The 27,808-nt window shown below is 30.0% G+C and overlaps 5 protein-coding genes across 6 annotated transcripts in view; 2 read left to right on the top strand and 3 right to left on the bottom strand.

The window, feature by feature from the left end:
• LOC105361622 (endothelin-converting enzyme 1-like) overlaps positions 1–4,844 on the top strand; it is a 14,995-nt gene extending 10,151 nt beyond the window's left edge. Inside the window, exons 12-17 of the mRNA XM_011498874.1 lie at positions 62–284; positions 912–1,088; positions 1,931–2,093; positions 2,838–3,047; positions 3,626–3,732; positions 4,522–4,844. Of these exons, the coding sequence (XP_011497176.1) occupies positions 62–284; positions 912–1,088; positions 1,931–2,093; positions 2,838–3,047; positions 3,626–3,732; positions 4,522–4,797 (1,156 nt within the window). The 3' untranslated portion in view covers positions 4,798–4,844. The remainder of the gene's footprint in view (positions 1–61; positions 285–911; positions 1,089–1,930; positions 2,094–2,837; positions 3,048–3,625; positions 3,733–4,521) is intronic.
• A 93-nt stretch (positions 4,845–4,937) lies between these two features.
• Positions 4,938–8,940, bottom strand: PIG-T (phosphatidylinositol glycan anchor biosynthesis class T). Its single transcript, XM_011498372.1, has 8 exons — positions 8,764–8,940; positions 8,502–8,679; positions 8,147–8,378; positions 7,901–8,068; positions 7,460–7,757; positions 7,129–7,281; positions 6,801–7,047; positions 4,938–5,240 (listed from the first exon to the last, which is right to left on the bottom strand). Exons 1-8 carry the CDS (start codon positions 8,846–8,848, stop codon positions 4,985–4,987), a joined length of 1,617 nt encoding a protein of 538 aa, XP_011496674.1. The 5' UTR covers positions 8,849–8,940; the 3' UTR covers positions 4,938–4,984.
• Positions 8,941–9,632: 692 nt separating this feature from the next.
• On the bottom strand, positions 9,633–11,362 carry LOC105361262 (STE20-related kinase adapter protein alpha). The gene is made up of 5 exons (XM_011498371.1): positions 11,236–11,362; positions 10,816–11,170; positions 10,166–10,527; positions 9,847–10,086; positions 9,633–9,756 (listed from the first exon to the last, which is right to left on the bottom strand). The coding sequence occupies exons 1-5, from the start codon at positions 11,279–11,281 to the stop codon at positions 9,677–9,679; spliced, it is 1,083 nt and encodes a 360-aa protein (XP_011496673.1). The 5' UTR covers positions 11,282–11,362; the 3' UTR covers positions 9,633–9,676.
• Positions 11,363–12,651: 1,289 nt separating this feature from the next.
• LOC105361260 (uncharacterized) lies at positions 12,652–17,202 on the bottom strand. The gene is made up of 5 exons (XM_011498370.1): positions 15,135–17,202; positions 14,260–15,013; positions 13,366–13,959; positions 13,171–13,285; positions 12,652–12,956 (listed from the first exon to the last, which is right to left on the bottom strand). The coding sequence occupies exons 1-5, from the start codon at positions 16,880–16,882 to the stop codon at positions 12,775–12,777; spliced, it is 3,393 nt and encodes a 1,130-aa protein (XP_011496672.1). The 5' UTR covers positions 16,883–17,202; the 3' UTR covers positions 12,652–12,774.
• Positions 17,203–18,584: 1,382 nt separating this feature from the next.
• LOC105361259 (probable serine hydrolase) lies at positions 18,585–21,230 on the top strand. Of its 2 annotated transcripts, none has more exons than XM_011498369.1 (5): positions 18,585–18,717; positions 18,803–18,847; positions 19,863–20,098; positions 20,312–20,659; positions 20,756–21,230. In XM_011498369.1, exons 1-5 carry the CDS (start codon positions 18,660–18,662, stop codon positions 21,008–21,010), a joined length of 942 nt encoding a protein of 313 aa, XP_011496671.1. In that variant the 5' UTR covers positions 18,585–18,659; the 3' UTR covers positions 21,011–21,230. The 2 variants fall into 2 exon arrangements, with proteins under 2 accessions (XP_011496671.1, XP_011496670.1); XM_011498368.1 differs by lacking the exon at positions 19,863–20,098 and adding an exon at positions 18,966–19,201 and having other exon boundaries at positions 20,756–21,226.
• Positions 21,231–27,808: the final 6,578 nt, after the last annotated feature.

The raw sequence follows: 27,808 nt of genomic DNA, 5'->3' as shown, positions 1-27,808 counted from the left end.
TTTTTTTTTTTTTTTTTTTTAGAATATTCATATAATAAATAAATCATTCTATGTCCCCCAGAGTAATAGCTAATTATCTTTTTTGGCGTTTTATTCGACATCGGGTAAACAACTTGGACGATCGATTTCAAGAGGCGAAGCAGACGTTCTATTACATTTTATTTGGAAGGGAGAAGTCGCCATCTCGGTGGAAAAATTGCGTATCGCAGGTGAACTCTAACATGGGCATGGCGGTCGGCTCAATTTTTGTGAGAAAGTATTTTAACGAGCAGAGTAAAAACGACGTAATTTATTCATTCATGTTATTACAATGAAACGCATACATTACTGTAATTTCTTAAAATTCCACGAGACATTAATTATTTGAATTATTTCATTTCATTGAGTGAGCACTCATACGAAACAACAATAGAAGAAAATAAAAATTATATTCAGCATTAACAATTATTTGAGCGTTATTATAATAATAGAACCCTGTTAGTTATCTAATAAACGATTATATGTGGAATATTTTAACATTTATTTTTAATAAAATTGTACGATCTTTACGAACGACTTTTACATATAAAATTATTAAAATATTACACATCATAATTTTAATGCTTTAAAAAACGTTATTTTAATTATGTGACTTTTACGATAGGCAAATTCAATATTTTGTTATTCGATGATTGGTATTTTATAAAATCTAAGATACGAATTGATAATATTTTATATTGGCAATATAGTTAACATAGTTAAGAAATATACTCGTTATAGCGCAATTGCTCAAATAAATCAGAAAAGTGAATAAACAACTATGGACGAAATAATTGTTCGTTGTAATGTTGAATTCGTTGTAGTATGCGCTAAGACAGTGAGGAAATCGTAATAGAATCTCTTTAACTTATTTAATTCCGTATAATTCATAGACACTGTCGATGACTCATGAGATCCAGCATGCGTTTCGCGAGCTGCTGAATAAATCGAATTGGTTGGATCCGATGACGAATCGAATCGCCAGTGAAAAAGTCGAAGCGATGCAGCTCCGCATCGGATACCCTGATTTTATTCTGGACTCCAAGGACCTCGACAGCCGCTACAAGGACGTAAGGCTTTTAGCAGTACTTGCATCGATAGCATTGATTTAATTTGTTAAAAGTACAAATATGCATAAGCGAAGCGGTAACAAACCTATCATCGTCGTTGTCATCATCATCATCAAAGATTCATTTGTATTAATTTTGATTTACATTCAAACAAATGTAATCTTAAGCTTTTTTATAATTATCGATTAAACTTCGAATCGAATGCGTAACCGTATGCTTTCATCGCGCAATATCTGCATAATAATACGACCGCAATTATATTAAAAAATTAAAAAATACTTACGTCCGAACGTCGAGACTTATAAAAGACAGCAAGTAACTTTAATAAAATGATAATGAACATATCGCTGAGCATTAGTCGTGTTAACGGTTTCAAAGTATCTCCCATTTTAATAATTACAATCGATCATTGATATTGATTAATTAGAGACAACTTTTCCTTTTGTTTTCGTTCCTTTTGTCTTTATCATAATTACATCGACCAAAACTATCGATCACCAAATCAATATAATATTCTTTGTACTTGTAAAATCGATTAAATTATTCGTTTGCAACTGGGTTATAGTTTTGTGGTTATTGCAATAATTTTATTAATCTTATGTTAAATTATAAGTGAATTTTGTTTTCAAAGATCTCATTTTCTTATTATGCCGAAACTAATGTAAATTAACGACATTATTACACGTGCTAAGTGATATTATATTATAAAATCGAAAGTTTAATAATCTTGATGAAAGTCGCCCGTTCCATCCATCCAATCTCCTCCATCTAACCATAGATCGAACCATCCATCGAACAAAGCGACGTTTAACCGCCGAACAGGTTACTGTTTTTCATCACAGGTAACCATTCATCCGGACAAATATTTCGAGAACATTTTGAACATCTTACGCCACTTGACGAGGATCGAGCAGAACAAACTGAACAGTCCCGTAAATAAGACAACGTGGAACGCGGCCCCGGCAATAGTAAACGCTTATTACAGTCGCAATAAGAACCAAATTAGTAAGTGAATTCGATACTTCAATTCGTGCTTTCACGACTGTTCTCGAATGCTCGAAAGATCCAAGAGAAATACAATAGTTCGAAAAATTCGAGATCTAACTTTAATGAAGCGTGATTGCCTCAAAGCTCGTTGAGCCTTGAGTAAAAGAAAAATAAATAAATAAATAAAAATAAATAAATAAAAAAAAATAATAAAAAAAAAAACTATCATTAGAAATTCCACTTGAAAATAATATTATAGAGCTAATTAATTATCCTTGAGTATTTCTTCGCGAAGCTGACGCTTGAAATTTCATAATCCCTCCCTCCAACACTCAATATATGTTGTTGCTGACGTTATAAACGAGAGAGAAAAAAAGCTACGACACCGGAGAGAATAAAACGCTTATTAACGAATAACACAAATCACGTATAATTAATTTACAAGAGAAAAAAGAAAAAAGAAAGAAAAAAGAAAAAAGAAAGAAAAAAGAAAAAAGAAAGAAAAAAGAAAGAAAAAAGAAAGAAAAAAAAATCATCACCTGGCAATTGTTATTGATTTTTAACGCTGTCGTTTCTTGAAAACAATTGATTTATTGCAGGCCAACGTCTCTTTACCAAAGCCCAGATTATACTCACAGATAGATCATTAATCTATGAACAAGCGCGCTAGTCGTCGTGTCTCGCTCCTTCCCTCATCCGCCGGCTTTGCATTTAAACGAATCGTCGAACCTTTCGCTTGACTGGCTGCTCTTTATCCAACAGTGTTTCCAGCTGGCATACTGCAGCCACCCTTTTATCACAAAGACTTCCCGCGAAGCCTCAATTACGGGGGCATAGGCGTTGTCATCGGGCATGAGATCACCCACGGCTTCGACGACAAGGGCCGGCTGTTTGACAAGTACGGGAACCTCCATCGATGGTGGAGCGATGAGACCATCAACGAGTTCAATCAAAGAGCCTCTTGTCTCGTCGGTTAGCGCACTTTCCGGCGCCTTTAGCCGCCTCTTTTTGCCCTCCTCTCTCTCTCTCTCTCTTTGTCCCCTTAATGTTTACGCGAAGACAAACGTCAAAGCTCTCGTACTCTCGATTATCTTTTATTAATATAAACATTACAACAAGCCTCGACATTTTTCGCGTAATTATTCTCGTATATATAATTTGTGCGCGTAACATGCACATTGAAAGATATATATATATATATATATATATATATATATATTTCCTTTTAATATTGTGCTTTCGGCTAAGTTAAATTCGACAATTATTGAAATATTTAGACTACGTTGTAAACAAATGTTTAAGTTAAATTTCATTGATGCACATTGAATATCGTAATTGTGTCATCGACCATAGATATTTTGTATGGAAAAAATAACTAATCAATTTATCATTCGTAGTATGAAAAACATTTTATTTATTCTATTTTATTAATGCAAAATAAAAACAAAAAACCAAAGGGGGAAAAAAAAAAAAAAAGTAATCGCATTCGAATTATCCCCGGATTAGATTTCAATAATTACCATTTTTTAATGGACAACTATTTTTTCCAGACCAATATAGTAAATACGTAGTTAAAGACGTCGCAATGCAAATTGATGGGATCAATACACAGGGGGAAAATATTGCTGACAACGGCGGTATAAAACAAGCCTTCAGAGTAAGTGATCTTTATGAACATTACAGGCTTAAGTTACAGATTACATATAGGCTCCTTATCTATTAAAAATTAATAAATTAATAAAAAGTTTGTCGCTGAGGATACTCGGTATTGAAAAGCGAGTGAAATAACAAGACTTGACACGAACGATTCGACGATAATATTAATTCACGCTTTATCAAGTAATAATTTCATCATAACTACTTTAGAAAATTGGAAATCTCATGATTATGTAATAACTAAGGGTAACCGTAACCTACTATAATCGTTTAATTTGCTTTTCGCTAATTGTTCTTTATAATTATTAATAAAAAAATTTTTTTTGTTTTTTTGTTTTGTTTTTGTTTTTGTTTGTTCTTGAGTATTTGCTTGAGTGAATTCGACTAGAGAAGAATAGAAGCACGCGAGATTACATCTTCGAGTCTACATCTTCAAGACCGTAATCTCTGTCTCCACCATCGTAATACGTATAATGATATAATAGAATTTTAGTTTGAAATGCCCTTTTCCGCTCTCGTACGAATTCACAAAAGGTCCAATGTCGCGCGCGTGCTGCGGTCATCTGAGTATTATAAACTGTCCTGATAAAAATTAAATTTTGGAAATACGTAGCGGTAACTGTGACGCATAATAAAATTCATTTCAAGCTCGGTTTCGCAGAGCTCGTTAGATTAGCATAATAACGCACACGGATGTGTTAGTTAATCCATGGGCATCGGACGAGCGCTCAAAAACACTTGTTCACACGATGCCATTTGATTGTAATTTATACTTTATGGGATGAAACAGGCCTACGAGCAGTGGCTGATGTTAAATAAGAACGCGAACGAGAGTCTACCGGGTGTCGAGGCCACGGGCAGGCAGCTGTTCTTCCTAAATTTCGCGCAGATCTGGTGCGGCTCGATGCGGCCCGAAGCGATGAAAAACAAGTTGAAAACGGCGGTCCATTCGCCGGGTAGATATCGCGTCATCGGCACTCTATCCAACTCGGAGGACTTTGCCAAGGTCTATGACTGTCCCCTCGGCAGCCCCATGAATCCCATGAAAAAGTGTTTGGTCTGGTGACGGCGTGCCACTGCCAACGAGAGCCTCCTTCTCTTCCTCGTCCTTCTCGTCCTTCTCGTCCTCCTCCTCTACCTCCTTCTCCTTCTTCTACTCTTACTGCTCCTCATCCTTCGAAGCGGAGCCCCTACTTTACCAAGACCGCGCTCCGTGCGAAGACGAGGCTCTGGCAAAGAAGCGCGATCACGATCTAGGAGGTCTTTTCCTTCAAGCCGAGGACGCGTCGCACCTTCCCGAGTATAGACAGGAAGAAGCTCTGTTTCTCGATTCGCTTCAGTACGAGCCGCTTGGTGGAGATATTGTGAAGGGGCCCGAAAGCCAGGGCGACCGCTGTACAAGCCAAGCAGATGACGTTGTACGGCATACTAAAGTCCGGCGTCGGCAGACTTATAAGGATACTCTCCGTGCGCAACTGGACAAGATAACCCTCCCTCGTACCATTGAATCTGTAAAGAGACCACGCAAGCTTTGGTGCATCCCTGATAAAAAAAAAAAAAAAAACAAGTTCGCTTGGAAAATGTCAAAACTATAGAGTGCTCAAGTTCAAGAACCAAAGAGTATAGCGTTAAGCTTAAAATCCCCAACATTCATTTATATTATAACTTTTTGGCTTATTCTTGCAAACCATTTTCCGCTTCTCTATTATTAAGAACGTGAAGAGAGAGAGAGAGAGAGAGAGAGAGAGAGAGAGAAAGAGAGAGAGAGAGAGAGAGAGAGAGAGAGAGAGAAAGAGAGAGAGAGAGAGAGAGAGAAAGAGAAACGACAATGTAAACTACGTGTGCATTATGTGTAAGTATGTGTGTGCGTGTTTTGTGTTTTTGTGCGCGAGCGTGTCTGAATTCAACGCGCGATGACTGACAAATAAACTTTTGTTCTTGCTGCGAAAAATATGAAAATCAAATCATTCGAATATAACTAGCGAATAAAAAATTGTTATTTGATGGGGCGATTGAGGGTGACGAAGAAATGAAAAATTAAATGAAAATTATTACAAGAAAACTTGGTGTCATCTTACTTTTTGATAATATCGTAAAACTTTTCCGATCGCATTTACTTTATTCGTCTAGTTTTTAAAGACGATACCACATAAATAGGTCATTTTATCGATAATATGTACTCGCATGATGCCTCCAAATAATTACATAACACTTTATATGAATTAACTCATAAGATTTAATAATACTTTAACTTATATTCTAGTTTTATTGTTACGAAATTTTAAATAAATATATAGAAATTTCGTACGCGAAAGGACAAAATCGCTAAATTTTATAATTAAAATAATTTGTAATTTGCACCTACAAGTTTCGTATAAATTTAAATTACTGTTGCTATTTTAAACCAAATAATTTTATGGGACATTCTTTTTTCAACAAACGATTAAATAGAATTACATTATTATAATAAATTTTCCATAATTGATCCATCTTATTTTTTTCTTATTTTTTTCTTATTTTAAACTCTTATTATCAAACACACTCATTATCAAAGGGTAAATTATTATATTAATATAACTTTAACTTTTTTTAATTTAATCAAAAGCGAAAAAGGCTAATTTACATATTAACGTTGATGTTTGATAAGAAAAAAATTATTAATAGCCTGAAAGATACAGAAGAGCCTTGAACTTGTAGATGGTAGTACAATAACTTCAATGTGGGTATTATTTTATGTTAATTTTGTCATCATAATAAAAAAAAATATATATATATATATATATATATATATATATATATATATATAGAAGAAAGGAAAATATGAACATGATTTATTGAAATATGCATGTAAAAATATATATTTAATTAATCTAGTTCCTTAGAGTTTTTCATTCTTTTAGAACCAAATTTTCGTTTCTCATTACTACTTTCTAATTCTACATTCCTAATAAATTTAATATATAGAGCAATGATATATTTTTTTCTTTTCTTTTTTTATTATTTTTTTATATATATATATATATATTTTTTTTTATTATGATGACAAAATTAACATAAAATAATACCCACATTGAAGTTATTGTACTACCATCTTGTGGCAAAGCCGTGTAATTCCTGGCAATTGGAAGTAATGCAGTAATTATCGCGGGCCCCATGTAAAAACCATGATTCGCATCTGGAGGATATTCTTGCCACTTCAAGAACATGTAATCGACATCGACGAAGAGCTTTGTCACCGAATGCGGAGGTAAACGTAAAATAAGTTCTAAATAATAAGGCTGTTTTCTCTCCTTTCCAGGAATATATCGCCGGGCCACTACAAATGACAAATATAAGTCCCACTATCGATAATGTATTGGAATTACGAATCAGCATGCTACATGTAATTATTAATTACGTGGTTTAATAGTTTCACCATTACAGGTGATTTTCATGGTATGTAAATATAAAGACAGATACCAAGGTACATTTTCTAATAATACAATGTCCAGTGATTTCCAATAATTGTTATAAATCTTTGTTACCAATGATCCTTTCTCCTGGCCATATCCTGTATTACAAAAATTTATTCACATAAATTTACTATATTTTTTAATAATGATACAGACGCTTTATATATAATAGTCATAAAATTTATTCATTTGTTCGATTGAAGAAAATGCAAATCTAAAGTGCCCTTAAGAGGTATGGTAATAGCAATTTGAATTGGAGAAACTTTGATCACTTACCAATTATATATCTATTTGCATACAAAATTGATGGATAATTAGAGGCAACTGATTTTTGTATTCTATGGACGGTAGCTATACTAAGAGCTCCCTCGGCCGTTTTCGATCTCACATTGTAAATAGCATATTTATTTTCCTGCCCTCCTCTGAAACTTACGGTAGTTGTATCTGGCTGGGGTGATAACTTAAAATTATGAGTCGTTTCATTTCCTGAGAGATCGACATAAATGCTGCTCAATGTTGCGAGAGGACAAGCACCTCTTAAACCTATACCAAACAATTTTCTGGTCGACCAATCCTGTAATATTAAAAATTTGATTATTAATTCTGAAATTCTGTGAACAAAATAAAAAAATTTGTATCTTGATAACTTTTTATAAACTTAAAAAATTATAATATATAATTTTTATATTGATAAAGTGATTTGTGAAGTATAATTACCGGTGTGTCAAATGTTACAGTATCATAAACAAGTGAAACAGTTTGTCTTAGTTCTAGAGATAATTTTGTACATTTTGAATTACCACAGACCGAACGAAAATGTATGCCTATAGAATGATAATTTGTGTTATGAATGTATGCCGAGTTCAATAGTGTTGCAAGCCCCTTCTATATAAATAAAAATAATAATAATATATATAATAATAATAATAAAATGTATGCTACATTATATAAGAAACATCATACTTTAGAATCACAGGGTAAAAGTTTTATAAAAGGTGTTAAGTTTTCTGTACACGCTGTCTCTCTTGGTAAGGATGAGTATCGTAAAAAACTAGATTTTGGTATCTGCGTTACGGCACCCGTAGGTCTAAAACTAAATTCAGGTGACAGGCTGTTTGAAGGGTCAACAAAATTTAACGAAGCACATAATAGTCCGGATAATGCATTTGTTAAGCCTTTCCATTCTTGATTCACACTGAAATATAATTGAAAGATATGTGAAAATTTATTATTAAAACAATATTTTTATATTTTACAATCTTACTTAATCCAAACTTTCAATGCAAATTCTATCTTAATTTGGATTTTCATTACTTACTCTGCGACACGTTTATTAAACCAGGTAGAAATTTCAACTCCGGGTCCAGCGCTATAAAATGGATAACCAAATTTTGCATAATTCCAAAGACCTTCGGTTAAAGTAACGTGTAATTCATCAACGTGATGTCTACCAATTATCTCAGCAAGTCCTCGGGGAAATAAGTGTGTATGTTTTACTAATTAAAAAGAATCGATTAATTCTCATAAAATATCCATTTTCTTTTTTAACAAGAATAATACTAATTTATTGTTTTACATACATGTTTCTATATTATTTGCAGCTTTCCATAAAGTAGTGAATTGAAAATAAGCATAAACATATCCATTTGGTAAAGGTTTTATCATTAGTTCTTCATCAAATGTATCAGTTTCTGCTTGTGACAATATAAATGAACCAGATAAAATAAATAATATTAAAAAATTTTCTAAACAATTCATTTTTTAGCGAACCAATAAGTTAAAATTTATAATTAATTGGATTAATATATCTAGAACATTATTGCAAAATATTGTAAAAAAAACACTTAAGTTGATTTATAAAAATCTAGAGCTTTTATGGCATAATTTTAAACTTATTTTCATTATCATTTGTATTTACAATCACAAAACTATGTGCATTAAGCTATCAATAATAGTGATAAAATTTGTAGGTTAAATTTATGCTATGCAAGAATACAAAACGGCCATGTTGAAAAAAATTATTAACATATTTAAATGCAGTTTTAATGAAAAATTAATAATACTTATTCGTTATAATGCAAACTACGTAGCATTTTATCTAGTACTAAAGAATAATATCAGAATTTTCATTAATTTATCGATTAAAGAAAATAATTACAACGTCTTTATAAATTTTATAAATTTTCTCTTTATTCTAATGTTTATGATAAATGTTAAATTTTAATTATCAAAAGATAAAAATAATTAAAAACTTTCAATTATCAAGAATTTTATTAACATAATTCTATGAACTTTACTCATTAATCTCATTTTTCATATTGGTGTTTATAAAATCTTATTTACAAAAATAAGAAATTGTATTTATAAACTTGTATTATTATCAAATCTAATTTAAAAATTGTCAAAAGGCATTGATAAAAATCAACTAACAACATAATCATAAGTTTTGAGCTTAATTTAAAAAATAGTATTCGTAAGAGATACAATGGATGCTCAAATATTTTCAAAATCCCACTGGCAACTTTCAAGTTCAAGATTTTCTAATTCCGTTGTTACTACCATAGCTTGATCTTCTAAAAAAATAAAGAACAACGTAGCTTTTTAATACAGTAATTGAGTTTCAAAAATATTAATTCCAATTCTCGTTTCAACTTGTTTCTTACCCACAGAATCCATAAATCGTTCATTTAATGGTTTAACAGGTTTCAAAATACTAAGCAGCGTATTATTAGTTCTTTTACATTGCTTAAAAAATGAATGTGCCAATAATTGTTTAACTCCTGGTCGATTACTTGGATCGCATTGAAGACAAAGCTCGGTAATAGCATGAAATGGTTCTGAAAATTTACGAGTTGCCATTGCTTTAATATTTTTTTTAGAATTTGAATTACTTTCTTCTCCAGCTATTGAAAATTAAATATACTATCAATTTTCATTAAAATCATTAAATGTAACATTAAATTATCAAAACTATACGATTACATTCTTCTATATCCATTACATCAACTGGAAATGTGGATTTGTCAATTATTTGGGGAGTGGAACCTCGAACTTTTTCAGTTAACATTAAGGTATCTGGTACGTCGGAGAAAGGTACTGTGCAATTAGCCAATTCACAGATTGTCATTCCTAGACTATAAATGTCTGATTTTTCATTGTAACCACGAAGATCTTGTTGAAGTAATTCTGGACTAAGCCATTTAAGATTGTTTGTACTGGATTTGGGAAAGGCATAAATAGTACGCAACCATTTACCACTTTTGACAACGTCGCAAGAATATCGCATACCGCATATGCAAGCACGTCCCTCTGCAGAAATAAGAACATGACTGGCTCTCAGTGCTCTAGAAAAAAATTAATTATTACAATAATTATTGAGCTTCGTTTGTTCGTTTTATTATTAATAGTAGATGATCAGAATGAATTAATCGATAAATAATAAACGTTAGACATAAGGAATTTTGTAAGCACTTTTGTATTTCTTTAAAAGAAATTACTTAACTTAATAAAATTTGTAATATCGATATAGGATAATTTATATAAGTATAAATTACATTGGATGTAATTATTTGTATTTAAAAAAATATTCTTTATTGTATTGTCTAAATGTAAATTGAAATAAAAAAATTCACCTGTGTATGAATCCTTTTTTATGTATGTAATCGAGTCCACGTAATACATCCTTTGTGATAAATGCAATTGCAAGCTCTGGAAAACCTTGATGAAAATGTTCCTGAAGTAAATTACTACAAGAGCCATAACTCATAAGTGGTGAAATAACATAAATATCATGACCAGATACAAAAGCATTAAGGTATGGAAGAACATTTGGATGTTGTAATTGTCGCGTTGTTATTATCTCCTGTTGAATAAAACTATAATCTTCGGGCTCTTTGTCATCGATAAAATATTTTTTAATAACAACATAACTCTTTGTTGCTTTATGCAAAGCTAAATGCACAGTACTCGTTCCATTATTTGAAACACCTAAAAATAAACTTGACATTACCAAATAACTTCTTCTTAAGTTTTTATGTTTTTTATTTACTTACCTAAAGTCATTCCACTGGTATAGTTATTTAGATTGATATCATACATCTTGAAGATGTTTAGTAAAAATCATAAACAGCTCTTAATAATTTTAATTTTATTAAATTTATCCCTCATATTCAATTTGTAAATAACATACTTATAATATTTTGTACAAAAAACTATCCATTTTCTTGACATTAAAATATTTATTTACTTAGTGATAACCTTCTGATACAAATCAATTAAATTTATAATGTACCAAATAAAATAAAACGGTTTTTTCGGATTGTGTCCGCAGTAACAGAAAATAGCATTTTGTTATTTAAGTTAAATATTTAATGTATTAATTTATGAATTCACCATTAACTACATTATCTGTTAAATAAATCCTTTCGAAACTAACATAACCTTTCTAAATAATAATGAAAACATTTTCAGGTATCGATAAGAATTTTTTTGTAGTAAAATACATGTGCAATAGTAATCTACAATTTTTGATTATTTGATAAAACGAAATCATGTTTTTTCGTCTTAAATAATTATATAAAAAATATAGATACAGAATTAATGATTAAAGTGTTAATATTAAATACGTTATGATTTAGCTTTAAGTCAAGATCTAGGGAATTGAAAATAAAATCAATATATTTATAATTTAATTTATATTTATTAGAATTTTATAATTAAAACAGATATATATATATATAATTTTATAATTTTTGTTTACAATAAAATTGACTAAAGTAACAACAATGTTTATATATTTAGATTTGATATAATTTGCACAAATATTAAAATATATTTATAATAGCTGACAATATGTCAAGACACAATTATCACATTAATAAAATTGAAACAATATGACATTATAATGAATTCTATCATTTTTTTTTTTTTTTTTTTTTTTTCAAATCAACTTGATTCATAAAAAAATTTGATTAAGTATCAAACATTTTTTTAACAGTCTCATTAGTTTTTATTTGATTGGATAATAAAGAATTTTAAACAAAAATTAGTGTATTCTCTAGTTTAATACTATGTAATGACAATGTGGCGTGTAATCGTAGAGACTATAAAACTCTTTAGTTAAGTTTAAAACAGATTGCTATTTCATAATAACAATAATTGGATGCAAAAAACAAATTATCTTAAACAGTTTTATAAAACTGTATTTTCAAATTTTATTCAATTTAGTGTATTTATATTATTTGATTGAAGCGGCGTTCATCTATATTATAGTTTATAAATAAATTTGTACTTTTGGAAGCATTTAAAAGTTCAGAATAACTTCAAAATAAGGTAAGCCGTATGAAAATTAGGAAGATATAAGATTTAAAAATGTACGATTATTTATATTATTAATCTAGATAGATAAGTGTAAAAAAGCCACATTAAGCGACACAAATAAAAAAAAATATATATATATTATTAAAATACTACTGTAAATAAATAAAACGTTGACTACTTATAAATAACTTGCATTACACGGTGACATTTTTCTGAATAGATTTCTAATGACATGTCATCTAAAACAAGAAATTGTCTGTATTTTAGATGCTCTAAAAATTTAAAGTTGATAGTAACTGATGACTACTCTCCATCAATGAAGATTTTACGTGTTCTGCATAAACAATACGAGAACAAATGTCCGTATAATGTTCGAGTGCTTCGTCGTTGCCTTTTGGAAGAATGTAGTATATCGATTTCAAAGGCAAAATTTCTACTAAATATTTCAATGTTTCTGAAAGCCACATACATTAATTAACACATGCGAACAACGTGAAAAATACTTTATATATAGTTCATTTAATATTCAATTGAATAGAGTTTAACTTGAAAAAAAAAAAAAATATATATATATATATATATATATATATATATATATAAGCCAAGGAAATGTTTGCTCGGTATACAGCTTATTTGTTTTACAATTACAATTAACAATGCTACTTTACCGATCATTGTTTGCTCAAAGAATAGGCGCGATTCTTGACTAGAATTGTGTTTTGATATTTCTTGCTGTAGCAAATCAACGAGCAGCTTCCACTCCGTATCTTTGGTATACACATCCTACGATGAGCATATTAAAATTTAGATAGCATAAGAAATATAAGACAACTGACCGATCGATAGTGAAAGTATTATAATACCTTAGCATATTGCAGGACTGCTTGCGGACATTTTTCTAGTAATATTTGCGTGACTGCTTCTGTATTTCGATTGCAAAGTATGCGAAAAGCTGTGTCACCATCTACCTGCTCGGTGTCAAGAAATTGCTCGACCTCCTCAAGGCATTCGCCTGGTAAGAACTCACTCGCCATCAGAGCTTGCAACTTCAAAACTTCAATTCGCACTGTCTTAATGCTTTCGGCATTATTTAACTTGGAAAACTCATCAAAATCCACGGCGTTGATAATTTTTTGGTAATCTTTGGCGCACGGTGGCATCTTATCTAAATATTTTGGTCTACGACTTTCGAAAAGATAAGCGTCGTCGTCCGGCCAATGATTCATCTCAGACGATTGATTATCCGTCTTATAGACTTTCGACTGCATCAATTTACCCAGATACGATCTAACGAGAATTTTAAAAGCTTCGATCAAGGCAATATCGTAGTTCATGTCACTTTTATCATCCAATTTTGTGAAATAGGTACGGAGGTATGTTTCAAGGAATTGCTGCAAGGCAGCTGCTGCATCATGTCCATCTCTTCCGACCCGTGATGGTAAATATTCTAGGAATACCTGGAAAATTGTATCGTCATTATTATCTAAATGCTAAAGTCGATGAGCATTAACTGACATTTCAATGGCTCTCTTTAAACATTACATGTTCTTTGACTAGTGCACGACATTTCCATGACTAATTATCAAAGCCACACTCGCTCTTTCCGATTTATCATTCTTCATTTAAAGCACATTCATCTTCTTTTATAAAGATAAATAATAATTTTAATAGAGATAGGTTATAGTCGTGAAAGCATAATGAATAGTAATGAGCAGATGTGTGAAAGTTAGCAAAGCTTTATAAATCATTGAAATTACCTGCATGATTTTATGCAAAGTGAGCACTTCATCTTCGACTAATTGCGTAAGAATTCGTGCGAAAACCAGACTTTTGTGACAAATTAGAGTGGCTGAAAAATCTGAAAAGCATAGAATAGCTCTATTCCGAGAGTCAAACGCACCTTCGTCGAAGAGCAGATGAGGATAATCGAGCACTGTGGAAAAAAGAAATTTATCGGAAATGTAGTGTAAGGCTGTCTCTGCCAAAGTTTGCTTCTCCGCCTGAATGTAGAGTAGAGTGAGAGCAAGCTGACTGTAATCATCTTCGGTTTGCGATACCAAGAGCTTTATTAACTTATCGGTCCCGTATTCTCGAAGAACAACGCTTCCTAAAATAATTTTAAGCAAATGTTCCCTACTCTCGTTGCTAATAATTTCCACGATATTTTGACCTTGGAAAAGTGCATCGGCCTCTGGTCCACTCTGTATGGTCATTAAGACATCGATTATGTAGGTCACCAGTCCAGGAGCATTGCCCGTTGACTTTCGAGAAAGGACAGCACTAGGTTTTAATCCCGACATTTTATAATATGCTATGCACAGGCGTCTTTCCAATTCGGAATCTGATTTTATGAAATAATCTCCTAGAAGTGCACACGATTGATTGTAAAGGGTTTCCAATGTCGAGTCACTTTGCGTTTGATTGCTGTGAGGATCCGCAATATCTTTCGCTAAGCGTAATATGGTATGGGCCTCTTCCAGCAAATGGCGATAAGTCGATGGGCTACTTGTCCTGCAAGAATAATACATATATTTTTAATGAAAAATCGGCGCACTCTCGGTACAACAAAAATAATACTATTAAGACTGATTTACACGTAAAATGCACAAACTTGCATTTGTTTATTCTTTACCTATGGTTCTTGGCAGCGTTTACAATGTCGTAATAAACATTTTCAGGCCTTGGTAATTTCAATGAATACAATGTCCAAGAATTTTCAGCTTTAGCCAATAGTACAATATATTTATCCGAGCTAAGTAATTTTTGAACTCCTAAGAAAGGACGTAGTCCAATTAGACAGATCGGCTCGGAAATGTCAGGGCAAATAGTTTTAAAACTTTGCGACTGCGTTGTTGTTTTTGCAATATAATGAGGTAAGCGTAAAGTATACGATTCTAATCCAGCCTCTGTCAAGGCATGTAAAACTGTGTACTCTAATGCAACGTGAACGACCGGTGATGTAAATGGATAAGTAGTCAAGCAAGTAGGATTACTATCGTCGCTGTTTTCTGCATTAAAATGATAAATGTAACCTTCTTGAGTCGTACAAATCAGACAAGTAACGCCGTTAAGGTATTTGTATTTATCTGATCTAAATATCGATTTTTTTAATCCATGATTGTTGTTGTTTGCTTTCATGTACAATGGCTTTAAAACAAAACTTGTGAACGATTCGGTATTGCCATCTTTTCGACAAAAATCGTTTACACTAGCAATTTTCAGTCGTAGAATATTTTTCACGGCATAATTTTCAGACCATCCATTGTCTGGTGAAGTTATCTTAATGCATACTTCAGTATCTTCGGAATTTAGGATAAACGGATTTAAAATATGACCTGGCCCAGCTCTTTCTAAACATATGGATGGCAAATTAACAGAGAAAGGTCGACAGTTTTCATCGACTATTCCCTCGCTTATTAAACACTCCAGCTCCATTTTTTCATCATTCGCCAAACGATTCCAGTCGATACATTTATTTTTCTTATGACTTTTGGCCGATAAATTAAGAAAACTGCATGGATTTGAATTTTTATCTGTAATATTTTGCTTATTGGCATTATTTTTTTGCTTGATTAAATTTATACCCTTATTCGTATGTATAGATGTGGAATTATCCATGGCTTCCATACTACATAAGTCAGTCGATATCGTTGTCTTGTCGTTAGAAGACGAAGTTGTAGAAGTTAGAGAGCTCAAATGATCGATATCGTCGTACAGTGGATTGGTCAGTCGAAATACAACGAAACGAGTAGAATCCATTACCGATATAAAGTCCTCCATGATTTGCAGATGGGTGGGTGAAAAATTTAATCCTATAGACCAAGGTCTGGCCTCGAAATCAATAAACTTCATCTTGGATAAGTTCTGAGTTTCGATCTTAAATTCATGCAGAAGCAGAATATTGCCCATTGACACCAAAAGATTACCAGTAGTCTGACAGCACGCGATGACAGAAGGTTTCAAGTTGACAGGCAGCTCGATCATCTCAAGGCTGTTCTGTGGCCGGTTCAAGCTAGGTGTGACTCGCCCAGCAATCCTGGCCCTCATCGCTTGGCGTTCCTGGCTAGCCCAATTCACATAAATCCTCACGAAACTGCTGCTGTGGACATTGTCCCTCGAGAGCTTACTCTCCAGGGTAGCGACATAATTGCCCTTGATACAGTGAACCATTTGGCTAACGAGATCAACGGTTGGAAATGAGCTGGTAAATCCCAGCTCGGGCGTCGATAGATCCCGGACCTCGACGCAGTGGCTCGATTGAGCAACGAGCAAAAACTCGCAATTGGATTCCGGTATACTGGCAATACAACTCGCCGTCGGTTCCTCCACTTGTGCGACATTTTGCTCAAGGAAATTGTGCACTGGAATAACACGTACCATTCTGGCGCGACTCGACTATGCTATGCAAAGAAATTACTTAACTCTCATAATAACAACTGTTGCTAATGGTAAAGCTGAACTTTCGAGATCCAAGTTACGACGCTATTCTTATAATCGTTGAATATTTAAATGTACGCCACTTTGAATAATACGCCATTGTTTAATTAACAAGCCATCAACGTTCACGATTTTATCATTATTGGTCGCCAATTTCTTTCGCTTAACGTCTCTCTTTAATCGATATATAATGAAGATATGATATAAAATAGCTAGTGAATTTATTATATTTATTTCCTAGATGAGATATTGGCATTCACGAACATTACTAAACTGACGTTTCTCACAGTCGTACTGTGTACATTAATTGACGGGTCGCGCGCGCGCGCGCATAAGCACTGCAAAGAAGACGAAGCGGTAAATTCAAATTGAAAAGTCAATTGATTGCACGACTGGTTAATTTGGAAAGGAATAAAAAAAATATTGCCGAAACAGAACTGAATTTTTCAGTCGATTTAACGATAAATCGATTGCATTAAAGGCATTTATGAATTTTGAAAGATATAAAAAAAAAAAAAAAAAGCCATCCTACTGCCATATATTCACCACAATTGCTACTAATTATTATATGAATGAATAATGAACAAAAAAATTACCAACTAAAAAATCAATAATCCGAAAAAGTAATCAACTATTGATTGTTTTATTCTTAATGTGTATAGAGAAGTCGCAAAATAATGCTTAAAAATTAAAAAATCTTTTATACATATGTCTATTTAACGTTTCAATTCAATTTTAATTACACAGATACATTATTCAGTTGCTATTAATTCAAAACTAATTATCTTCATTCTTTACTTTAATATATATATTTATTTATTTATAAATACACAAATAATGCTATTTTATTGAATATATATATATATATATATATATATATATATATATATATATATATATAATTATAAAACACTGTTTTAAAGTTGCACGGTAAAATGTTAAGTCTATATATATATATATATATATATATATATATTGTATAAAACATAGTTGTAAAGTTATAATGAAAGTTAAAACATACATTCATTTGATGAGATTCAACATAACATTTGTTTTTGTTTTTACCTTTAAACGAAATTTGAAAAGTTTTCTTCTTTTTTTTTTTTTATTTTTTTTAATTTGTTCCCTAATACCCAATCGGTAAAACAGCTGAGTCTTGAAATGCTATCATTTTAAAGAAATATATGTTCTTTGTATAATGTAAGGTAGAACTTAAAAACGATGACTCTTCTTGAATATTTCAATCTATTTAACAACTAATTTTTCTAAAATTATAAATTACAATTTCATTACATGCCGAAACTCCTCTTCTAACGTAATTGTTTCCAATAAAAATGTTTGAATTGCAAGTTCAGTGGATTAGTGAAAGTTAAAATCAATATTTATATATAAATGCACATATGTTTATATATATATATATATATATATATATATGTTTATGTGCGCATATGTGTATATGTTTAAAAACGAAGCGTGTATGGGTTCGTGTAAATATCATCAATGCAAATATAATGCTTGAGAATAATTTAAAATAGTTCTTCTAAATTTAATGAATATTATAATGATTCCTTCCCTTTAGATTAATCTAGTTAATATTTAATGAAAGAAGTATCTTAAAACTAAAAGAGCATATATATATGTAAAATTACATTTTTTAAATTTTCGAAATCAGCTTAACATCAAGATATCTCAAGTTTAAGGAAATTCAGAGAAAGTTACCATGAATGACTCGAATGACGTTGACGACAGAAAATCCTTTGAGCAAAGCAATGTGCGAGGTAAAATAAAATAAATTACATGATTTTTCATAATTATATTAATATTTAATTATAAATGATTGATTGATTTATTATTTTTAAATAGAATTTGAGGAGGTCCATATTCCAGTGCCTTGGGGTTACATAAGTGGTCAGTATTAATTATTTTAATTTACCGACATTGTCCACCTTGTTTATACTTAAATTTTAGTTGATCCAATAAAATCATTTATATTGGTTGTCAACATGCATTATTATAAAAAATGTAGGCATATGGTGGGGTCCATCGGATGTACAACCAATAATTGCTTTGCATGGATGGCAAGATAATGCAGGAACATTTTGGAACCTTTCACCACTTCTATCAAAGGATGTGTCTATACTAAGCATAGACCTTCCTGGACACGGCCATTCATCTCATTTTCCGCAGGGGCAATTTTACTATATATTTTGGGAAGGAATTATAGTCCTACGTAGAATTGTTAAGCACTACAAGTGGGATAAGGTTAGCCGATGAGTTAAAAAAGAACTTTTGTTAAAAGCTGTTATTGTGTCAGTAAACATCAAAGTTATTGGGATTGTAAATTTCTGTTTCGTTTATACAGAACTTGCTCCGACAAAAAATGTTTGATGGATTTAATCAAGGCGTTACATATAAAAAAAAAATTCTACCAGCTTTCACTTTGTTTCCATTTAATGATTTAAAACTATTTTTTAACAGTAAAATATAATGTCTCTATTAAAATAATCGTTTTCATTTAAGATGACATCAAATATAATTGGAATACATAACTGTAACTTACGCATATCGAAAGAACATAAAGCGCATATTTATTATATTCTATAGTATACAAATAATGAAATTTAGCTTTCATCTACTAACAATATATGATTTGACTGATTTATAATATATTAATTTATTTTGTATTAAATTTATATTGATTTATGAATGTAATTTACTCGATTATCAATATAAACTTAACAATATGTCCATAAGTAAACTAAGTTACTTAACTAATATAAGTGCAATGTAAATTTTGATCATTTTGCTACATGGAATTAATTTTACTAAATTCAATTGAATAAAATGAAACTACATTTACTGATAACTTAATTGATAAAAAGATGTCATAGCATACTACAATAATAGAATTTACTATTCGTAGGAAAGTGGTGGGGTCCTAAAGAAAAACAACCAATCTTAGCATTGCATGGTCGTGAAGATAATGCAGGCAGCTTTGATAATTTAATTCCATTGTTATCAACAAATACGTCAGTGCTGTGTTTGGATTTACCTGGGCATGGTTTATCTTCTCATTTTCCGAAAGGACACTTGTATTATATGTATTGGGAAGGCATCAATCTTCTTCGTAGAATAATTAAACATTATAAATGGAACAAGGTTAGCTACAATGTGAAACTTTTTGAAAGTTCGGAGCAAGTTTGAATTTCTTTTAAATTTATCATTGATACCGCATTTTACGTTTCATATACAATAAAGTAAATAATTAGTTATTTGTAAATTTGTAAATAGTTTATTAGAAATTTCGATATTTGTACAAATATTTATAATCATGTTAATTGATATCTGTGTATTTCAATAATTTTATTTCAGATAAAACTGCTTGGTCATTCTCTGGGCGGTGCGATATCTTTCATGTATGCAGCTTCATTTCCAGAAGAAGTCGATTTTGTAATAAGCCTAGATATAGTTAGTCCTAGTGTAAAAAATATTAATGATTGTGCTAAAACAACAGGCGATCAAGTCGACAAGTTTCTTAAATATGAAAATTTAATGGCTTATAACGTACCTTGCTATGAATATAGCGTAATGATCGATATAGTTCACAATGCGTATAAAGGTTCAATTACAAGAAAGAGTGCTGAAATATTGATGAAACGAGGCATGCAACCCGCAATTGCTTCAGGAAAGTACTATTTTAGTAGAGACCCAAGACTAAAGGTGAGAATTAAATTACTTTATTTATTAAATTTAACAGGTTCCCATCATATTGTATCATTAATGCAGATTTTTGCATTTTTTTATCTTACATTTTAGGTTGCGTTGCTTGGCATGTTATCGCTAGATTTAGCGATAGCTTATGCGTCTCAGATAAAATGTGCTTATCTCAATATCCGAGCTGTGCCTGGAATGATATTTGATGAACCGGAGAATTATCAGAAAGTTTTAGAAATTATAAAAATTAATTCAAGAAGATTTGAGTACCATGAAGTAGAGGGAACGCATCATGTTCATTTGAATAATCCTGAAAAAGTAGCTCCAATTATAAATGAATTTTTAAGGTTGCAGTGATAGTTAATTGAAATATCATGGTGACTTGACGAAGTCACCTTTGTCTAGAGATTATAATTTATATCATTTTATAACCGTATGAAAAATTTTATTGAATTATTTAAGAAATTGGAGCTAGGGATAGTTGAATTATTTAATTTTGTTAAAGTGCATTGATTGCACATATTTATCTTTGTACAATTACTCCCTTCTTTCTTAATTGTTTTTAAAACTATAATAAAAACTAATATAAAAGCATTTATTTACTTATTTATTTTCATGTTTTTTCTGCAACATTAAATATTTTTATTACGATCAGTCGCAATACAGTTTCCAGCTATAATATACCGTATAATAGATAAAAAAAAATTGTTCACATTCAATAAAAAGTTAATATAATCGATAAGTTTAGAGATAGAATAATAATAATATAAAACCGATATCTAACAATAACATAATTCTACAAATTATCCTGGTTTAGGATAATGATTTAGCGAAATTATTATAAAATTACATATTTAATATGTTAAATTGAAAAAAAATTTTTAAATTATTAAAATATAAGCAACATTAATATTGATTATTTTGTCGTAATTTAAATTTATGATTACTTTATTCCTTCTTTTCATTGTTTCTAAATTACAAAGTATCTATCTAGCCTATATATGATGATTAAATATGCAGTTAATGAGTAATTAACTTTTAATACATTAGAAAGTCAAATGTACCCTACGGCATAGATAATTAATTTATTATTTAAAAATATTTAATTAAAAAAAATTTTTTTTTTTTTCACTCTTCCAGACTATTAATATAATGGATCATACGCGTTTTCTAAAAACGTATTTAAAAATATTTGTACTTGTAACAAATTAACGTATAATTAATTAAAAATGTAACTAAACCGTATCCATAAGGTGTTTAATATTTTTATAAATATTTTTTTTTTAAATTTCTTTTCTTAAAATTTGCACTTAAAAAATGGAACGTCTGCGTCGCATATTAAATATTCATTCTTATACAACACATTTTAATCTTTCAAATGATTGTGTGTCATTTACCTTATCAATATGTATTGTTTCTTCTAAATTACTCAATCTTAGGAAATTTTAAATATTAATAATTACGAGTTTAATTTATAAAAATGAAGTATTTATAATATGAAGCATTGAACATTTTAAATTTGAAGAAATATTGTCATAAATTTCAAATAATCTCCTATACATTAATATTTTCGAAGAATGCTCGTGTAAACGTTTAATATTACCATAATAACATAATAACTCAAACGTACAATATAATTATTAAATAAAATAACATATGTGCACAATGCTTATGTATATTTTAATTTTCTTTTTTCATAAAAAAAAAAATGTGTTTGAACAAAAGTTGAAACACTTTTCTCATACTAGTGAGTAAATTCTCACAAGAATTTATGTTATTTGTAAATAATTAATGTGAAAGAAATCTCAACACTTTCTACTATTATTATGTAGATAAATCGCGTGAAAGCTTGATAATACAGAATTTCATATAAAACAGATCTTATCGTAAAAATTATTTTTTTCACTCATACTAAACTACTAACTAAATAAATAAACGTACATATACATAACGTGCATATACATAACGTACATATCTTTAGTATCGAGTAAATTTACAACATGTCAATTGTAATAAGTATAAAATACACACATTAGAAATAGAAGTTAGAAAAACACAATTTAATAAATATGTATTCATATATTCACCATATCGTGTAGCAAGTAACGGTAATAATCGCATTTACTGGCTTCAGAAAAGTATGTTTCGCTAAGATCGTCTTTTGCGATTGTGTAATGGAAAAAAATAGACGATATTCGACCTCGAGTAGAAGATACCAGTTATCGGTTTTACCTAGTTTTTATGTCCCGGGTAAACGTGCTTCATAAAGTTTCGTACTATTTAGAAAAATGATTTTCTTTAAATACATGGCATGTAGCATTTTTTAAGAATTAATGCCAAAGTTCCACAGAATTGAAAACTTTCAAAATAATAAAGCAAGTAACCATTACTTTTTATGAAAAAAACTTTTTATTTCAATGTGCCTATTTTTGGGAAGATATTGAAATATAAATGACATAGGTGATGTTATCATTATAAACATTTGAATTTATTGTTCAATAAGAGATACATTTACAATGCTAATGTGTGCTATTATGATTCGAAGAATAAATGTATTACAATTTTCAGTAAAATCAATCAAATTTGTCCTAATTTCTAAAACTCACGAAGGATTGAAATTATTTTAAATAATAATGCAAGTGACATTTTTATAAAGACGAAACCCTTGTTTCTAAGATAAAAAATTGCCTTTTAGTGGTCAAACATTGTTGATTCATTAACAATATATTTCTCAACAAAAAAAAATACGCATGTTTTCTTATAAACGAATCATTAATCGTTTATCACAATATACAATATTTATCTATTCAATTGGAGTAAATTTAAAAAAAGATTATGAAATCACGATTTTTTAAACAAGAAATTGTAAATGCATAATAAATTAATGTACTTGCAATAATTTCAAGTATTCTTTATCACATATAAATGTAAATATAGATGAAAATAAATTAGGAGGAAGTAAATAAGTAGCATTAATTAAATTTCTATTTATTATTTATAAATAGAAAATTATTTATTTACTTTAGTAACGAAAGAATACAAATATTTTTGTTATTTTAAACTCACTTGATATTTTTAATCTGTAATTTCTACATTGATATTACAAAATTAAAATATTTGGTTAATTTACAAAATTGAAATCCAATACGAAACACAGCTTGATTAAATTTATTATACAAACGTATGAAAACAATATATTTAATTATCATACAATGGCAAAAATATACGTTAAAACAATTGAATTATAATAAATTAAAAAGGAAAAAAAAAAAGAAAAAAAAAATTAACAATAATAGCTATGTATTTGCAATTAATAAAGAGAAAAAGTTAACAGAGAAATAATTAAATTACTTGGAAATTCATATTATCAAAGTAGACAAATTGTCAAAATTTAAATTGAGTAGCTGTTTTCATTTGTTAGCTGGTGTATTTGTTTTATGAAAAAGGAACAAATGAAAATGATTAAATATGGTAAGAAATATAATATATAAAATACTGAATACTTCGTTGTGCAATTCATAATATTTAAAGTTAAACTTAAATTAATCGCTAAAACGATAGAAGCGATTGAAAATATTAATAATAATTCTTATCGTTTAGAATGACTCTTATCGTTTAAATCAATCCCATTAGAAATCTTGTAGGATAGATGACAAAAAACTTTATGTAATTTAATAAAACGTAAATTTATAGTTAATCGACATTACAACTACAGTTTTATGATAAAGTAATTGTTTTTATTTTTCTAAGATATTGTAAAATGTTGATATTTTCATAGTAGATCTTTCAAACGTCTCATTCTCGTACTACGGTTATTGAAAAAACGTAAAAATAAAATAAATAGATGCAGCCAGTAAGACAAATAAATAGATTCTGGCCAGTACATTAAAATCAATCAAAATTAAAATATAAATATTGAATGAAATAAATTGTCGACTAACGAACCTATAAATTTTGTTAGGACTACATTGTTCGAATCGAATTTTGTACTTTATTATAATCAGCGTTTTAAAGTTTGATATTTGGGTTTCACATTTATAAAAGAAAAGGTTTATTTCGTTGCATTATTTGAAGCTGAAACGTAATGGAAATAATCATGTATGAATAATATTTGACGAAAACAATTATAAAAAAAAAAAAAAAAAAAAAAAAAAAAAAAAACTTTAATCGTTTCAATGATAAAATAATAAATATGAAAATTTAAATAAATTAGATAAATAAGCGAAAAATTATTTTCACATTTATAATATCGAATAATGCTTATGAACAAAACTTTTATTGTACATCAAGCATTATGATTTATAATAATTTCAATAATATCAAAATAAATAACATTCGTATGAAGAAAAAAAAAACATATTAGGAAAATGTTTTTAGTTATTCAATATACATATAAACTTGGGTAGTATATAAGCCGGAAAATATTAATTTTTAAAATGTTATGATTAATTTTAGAATATGCATAATAGCAGCTATTTTTTTTCTTCTTTTCTTAAATTTACAATTGATACTTCATTATGAAGGAAAAAATTCAAATCAACAGTTACTTTTATAATAAAATCATAGATACTCGCTACATTCTTGTTTTGTCGTAATGTGGAATAAATTCTAGGAATATAAAGTATTTAATATGAGCAAATATTGATACAATTTTATCGTCATCATGATATATTTTAACATACGTACAATGCCATATAAAAAATAATATTAAGAGCAATCGAATATAGCCAAGCACGGATCAAACTAATAACGAATAGGACTTTATATAGGACAATAAAAGACTCGATTCCTACAAATTTTCTAAAATTCAATCGTTTTAATAGAAAAATAGAAAGAAAACAAAAAGCTTTCTATTGATTGTATAAGACTTTTTGAAGCATTACAAGCTAATTTAAGGTAAAAAAAAAAAAACGTAGTATTTCATTAGAGAAAAAATAAATAAATAAAAACAAAAACAAAAAAAATGCATTATAATATTAATTTTATCAAGTATTTTCTGGAAATTATATTTTAATTTATAAAATTGTAACGAAATTTCCTTAATTACTCTCGTTAATTAAGTCCAACTAAAAATTTTATCCAAATAAACGTTCATAATCTTATACATTTTCATTTTACTCATTTTACAATTAAATAATAACTATTTTAATTTCGTAGCTTTCCTATGAGAATCTACAAACATTTATTGTATTTAAAAACGAAGTCGTTATCAGATAAATGATATAGTAAGGCTCTAACGGATCAACCTATTTTTTTTTTTTTTTTTTTTTTTTTTTTTTTTTTTTTTTTTTTTTTATCTAAGCAGGCATAATCGTAACAAAAAGAACAAAAAGACGCATATTTTGAAGATATTACATTTATAGGAGTTCCAAGATTAGAGATACTTAAATAACGAAACTGTTAGACACTTTTTCAAATAAAGTAACGACATTTATAAAGTGAGTTATAAAGAGCGTAGATGACATATTTTAGAGTCCTACTAAGCATGAAATATGATGCAATGTATTACAAACAAAAATCGTATCGCTCAAGGCTTTAATGTGCAAGAAATTCATTATTACAATAATAAGAACTAACTAGCTAAGTAGGTTTATTAATAAATAATTAATCAGCATACTATGCACAATAGTAAATTCTATAGCAATTAATAGAAACCCTACATTATTCATTGCTGTTGAAAAAAAAAAAAAGAAAAAGAAAGCAAATGTATGCTACTAATTAAGCTTTCGTGTACGTTATATCGTACAATGGAATTACAATAAGAGGAAGATTCGATCGGAAGGTAAATAAGCACCTGCCTTCTAATAATCGTCATTCCTTCGGGCGGCCGAGTTCAATAACATTGCAACAAAAAAAAAATATCACCGCGGCTCGCGTAATACAAAATGAAGAATGGAGCGACAAGTGGAACATAGGTTTGGTTTAGGGCGATATAGCTACGCATATCTTTACGAGCGGGCCGGGAATTTCCGGCTTTTTGAAAATTTAGGAGAAAAGCGAAGAAGAGAGGCGAGAAGAGTGTACACAGCTCGTATATCATCCATTTCGACCCGGCGCTGCTATCAATATGCATGCCGCGCGCGTTTACTCAGGTGACGCGATCGATGCCACCTGGGTGAGAGAATCTCATCCCCGAAAATAAGAGTGAGGCGACGGCCTCAGTCCCATCGTTGGAAACCGAGCCGCCGAGGATCCAAGGCTGCAGTTCCTTCTCCTCAAGACCTGGTATAACGTCTCGTTCTCTCTACATTATTCATTGCTGTTGACTCTCTCTCACTCTCACTCTCTCTCTCTCTCTCTCTCTCTCACTCGACTCTTATCTTATCGGACGCCTTGCGTAATTGCGCCACCACGTAACGGCGCTAACGGTGGGCTCGTTGGGAAGGATGAGAGGAGCCACGTGCTCTCGTATCCTGGGGATTCGCATAGCTCTCAACCAGCTTTTGAGATATTGCGCGTTGAATATTTAAAGGACACTTTGTATTATTTATTATATTGCAGTTGAAATTAAGCGTAGAATCTTTTTATCTTATTCGCTTCTTTACCTCCACGATTTTCAATCGAGAAATAAATGTTCATTATGCCTTTTAGATTTTAAAAATTTATATTCCCGATCGTTTTTTGAAAGTCGAGCCCCGCTTCGTCCAAGCTCAACAAAGGACACTCGAGATAATAACTTCGTATAAATGTCGTCTTATATATAAAGTACAAAAGAATCGTTTAATTTGAAGCGTTTAAAAAGGTTGCGCTACGAGTTTGTTTCTTCAACATAGCATTTGCAAGCGTATAAAATACATTCACGTTGAAAATTCTCACCTGCGGCGCTATCTTTATGAATGTATGGCTTATAATACAGAAATATTTTTATTCAAATCGTAATTCATGCCGTCCCACACATTCATTGTTTATACAGGCAGACGTAACTCCATTTTTTTTTTGTCTTAACTTTTTAACCGTTTCCATTTTGGTTTTGGTAAAAGCTGATAGTCACAGCGAGTAATACTATTTAAAAAAAAATAAAGAAGAAGAAGAAGAAGAAGATGAAAAAAGAAGAAAAAAAAGTTGTTATATTCTATTGTTCAATACTCTTTTCAAATGTCACAAATTTCAAATGTGACAAATTTGATATTTAAACATTTTAATGGAAAAAATCCC

This window comes from Ceratosolen solmsi, unplaced genomic scaffold (assembly GCF_000503995.2).
Source record: "Ceratosolen solmsi marchali unplaced genomic scaffold, CerSol_1.0 scaffold30, whole genome shotgun sequence".
NCBI classification, from domain to species: Eukaryota; Metazoa; Arthropoda; class Insecta; order Hymenoptera; family Agaonidae; genus Ceratosolen; species Ceratosolen solmsi.
This window is presented reverse-complemented; position numbering and strand designations above follow the sequence as displayed.